This window comes from Pygoscelis adeliae, unplaced genomic scaffold (genome assembly GCF_000699105.1).
Source record: "Pygoscelis adeliae isolate BGI_AS28 unplaced genomic scaffold, ASM69910v1 Scaffold60, whole genome shotgun sequence".
Taxonomy (NCBI): Eukaryota; Metazoa; Chordata; class Aves; order Sphenisciformes; family Spheniscidae; genus Pygoscelis; species Pygoscelis adeliae.
Window position 1 is genome coordinate 3,223,408 of NW_008823954.1, and position 1,799 is coordinate 3,225,206.

General features: G+C 50.9%; 2 protein-coding genes across 2 annotated transcripts in view; both read right to left on the bottom strand.

Annotated features, from left to right (window-relative positions):
* LOC103915999 (histone H3-like) overlaps window positions 1–1,799 on the bottom strand; it is a 6,281-nt gene that overhangs the window by 874 nt on the left and 3,608 nt on the right. The window lies entirely within an intron of this gene.
* Window positions 632–1,348, bottom strand: LOC103915519 (histone H2B 8-like). Its single transcript, XM_009322356.1, has one exon. The coding sequence runs from the start codon at window positions 1,311–1,313 to the stop codon at window positions 933–935; it is 381 nt and encodes a 126-aa protein (XP_009320631.1). The 5' UTR covers window positions 1,314–1,348; the 3' UTR covers window positions 632–932.

Sequence of the window (1,799 nt, forward strand, 5' to 3'; positions counted from 1 at the left end):
GAGGGGTTTTTACTCCGGCGCCGCAGCAGACGCTGTTCCCGCCGCCTCTGTCCCGGGCAGCCGGGATTTCAGCCCCCTTGCAAGGGGCTTGGTCGAAAAACCGGCCTTCCCTGCGCATCCTGCGCCACCTGAGGTTCGATAAAGCGCGCTCATTCACTTTTTTTTTCTAAGCATCCCTTATTTTTTACTCGTATTCTCATATTGCGTTGTCACTTAAAGACTTACGAGGAACCCCTTTATTCTGCCGCGCTTATTCTCCATTAAAGAGATGACAGAAAAAAAACTACGCTGCTTCCCCATATGAGATCTCTGGGACTAATAAAATTCTTTTTCTCTATACCATTTCGCTTCTGCTGTGCGCGGCGTGATAAATTTCATGAAACACTATCTCCCAAATATCACACATACACAGACTAATCCCTATGGAGCTCCCTGAGTAAACAAGCTGCTCTGGCTTGCGGCCAAGTCGTTCGAGAATGACAGCTGATGTTTAAAGGGAGCGACAACATTTTATTACGTCTGCTTTATTTCATTTTGGAACGACGGGGGGGGAACCCTAAACACCCTAACTAAGCACTGCCGTGCATATTTCTCTGTACTAACTACAAAACTGGAGCCGAGATAATTAGTCTAAAACGAGGAAGAAAAACCTTAATAGCTCTAGAATTTGATTACGTGCTTAGCAATCTTTTTATAGACCTGCCCGATGAACAGTCGGGGTAGGGCACATACAAGACGACCCAAATCATTCCCAGCGCCTTAACACGACAAAGATATTTCTTACTATTGAACAGTACGTCCTAGCCGGGGAACTAAAACAGTGCTAAACACAAGTACCACTCACCGAACCGAATCAGTGAACGACTCTTTTACTGAATACATGGGTGGCTCTTAAAAGAGCCTTTGGGTTAAAACTGACGATCCGAGACGCTCTACTTGGAGCTGGTGTACTTGGTGACAGCCTTGGTGCCCTCGGAGACGGCGTGCTTGGCCAGCTCGCCGGGCAGCAGGAGCCGCACGGCCGTCTGGATCTCCCGCGAGGTGATGGTGGAGCGCTTGTTGTAGTGCGCCAGGCGCGAGGCCTCGCCGGCGATGCGCTCGAAGATGTCGTTGACGAAGGAGTTCATGATGCCCATGGCCTTGGGCAAGATGCCCGTGTCGGGGTGCACCTGCTTCAGCACCTTGTACACGTAGATCGAGTAGCTCTCCTTCCTAGTCTTTCTACGTTTCTTGTCGCCCTTCTTCTGCGTCTTGGTGACGGCTTTCTTGGAGCCCTTCTTCGGAGCGGGAGCGGATTTAGCTGGCTCCGGCATTTTACAAGTCTGCCACTACCTGTCTACCGCAGGAACGACGTAAATACAATAGCAGCGACCCCCGTATTTATAGGGACGGTATGCAAATGAGATGACTCAAGGCTGTTCTTGTCTATTGGACAATCCGGGTTCGTGATGTCAAACCATCCAGCACCTTCGATTGGTCGCTATTTCATCTGTCTTCCCATTGGTTAACTTCACAATCGCAGCCTCCGCCAATCAGAAGTCCCACCGAACCACAGAAAGAAGGGATAAAAAGGCGGGGTGGCAGCTCTCGCTGCAGTTTTTCTGTTTTCGCAGCTTTTTTTAGTCTTTTCTGTAGGGTTTTTTTTTCTTTCTTTCTTTTTTAAACTTTAATCTGAGGCATGTCGGGCCGCGGGAAGCAGGGCGGGAAGGCGCGGGCCAAGGCCAAGTCGCGCTCGTCGCGGGCCGGGCTGCAGCTCCCCGTGGGGCGCCTTCATCGGCCGGCGCGCCAGTGCACCTACG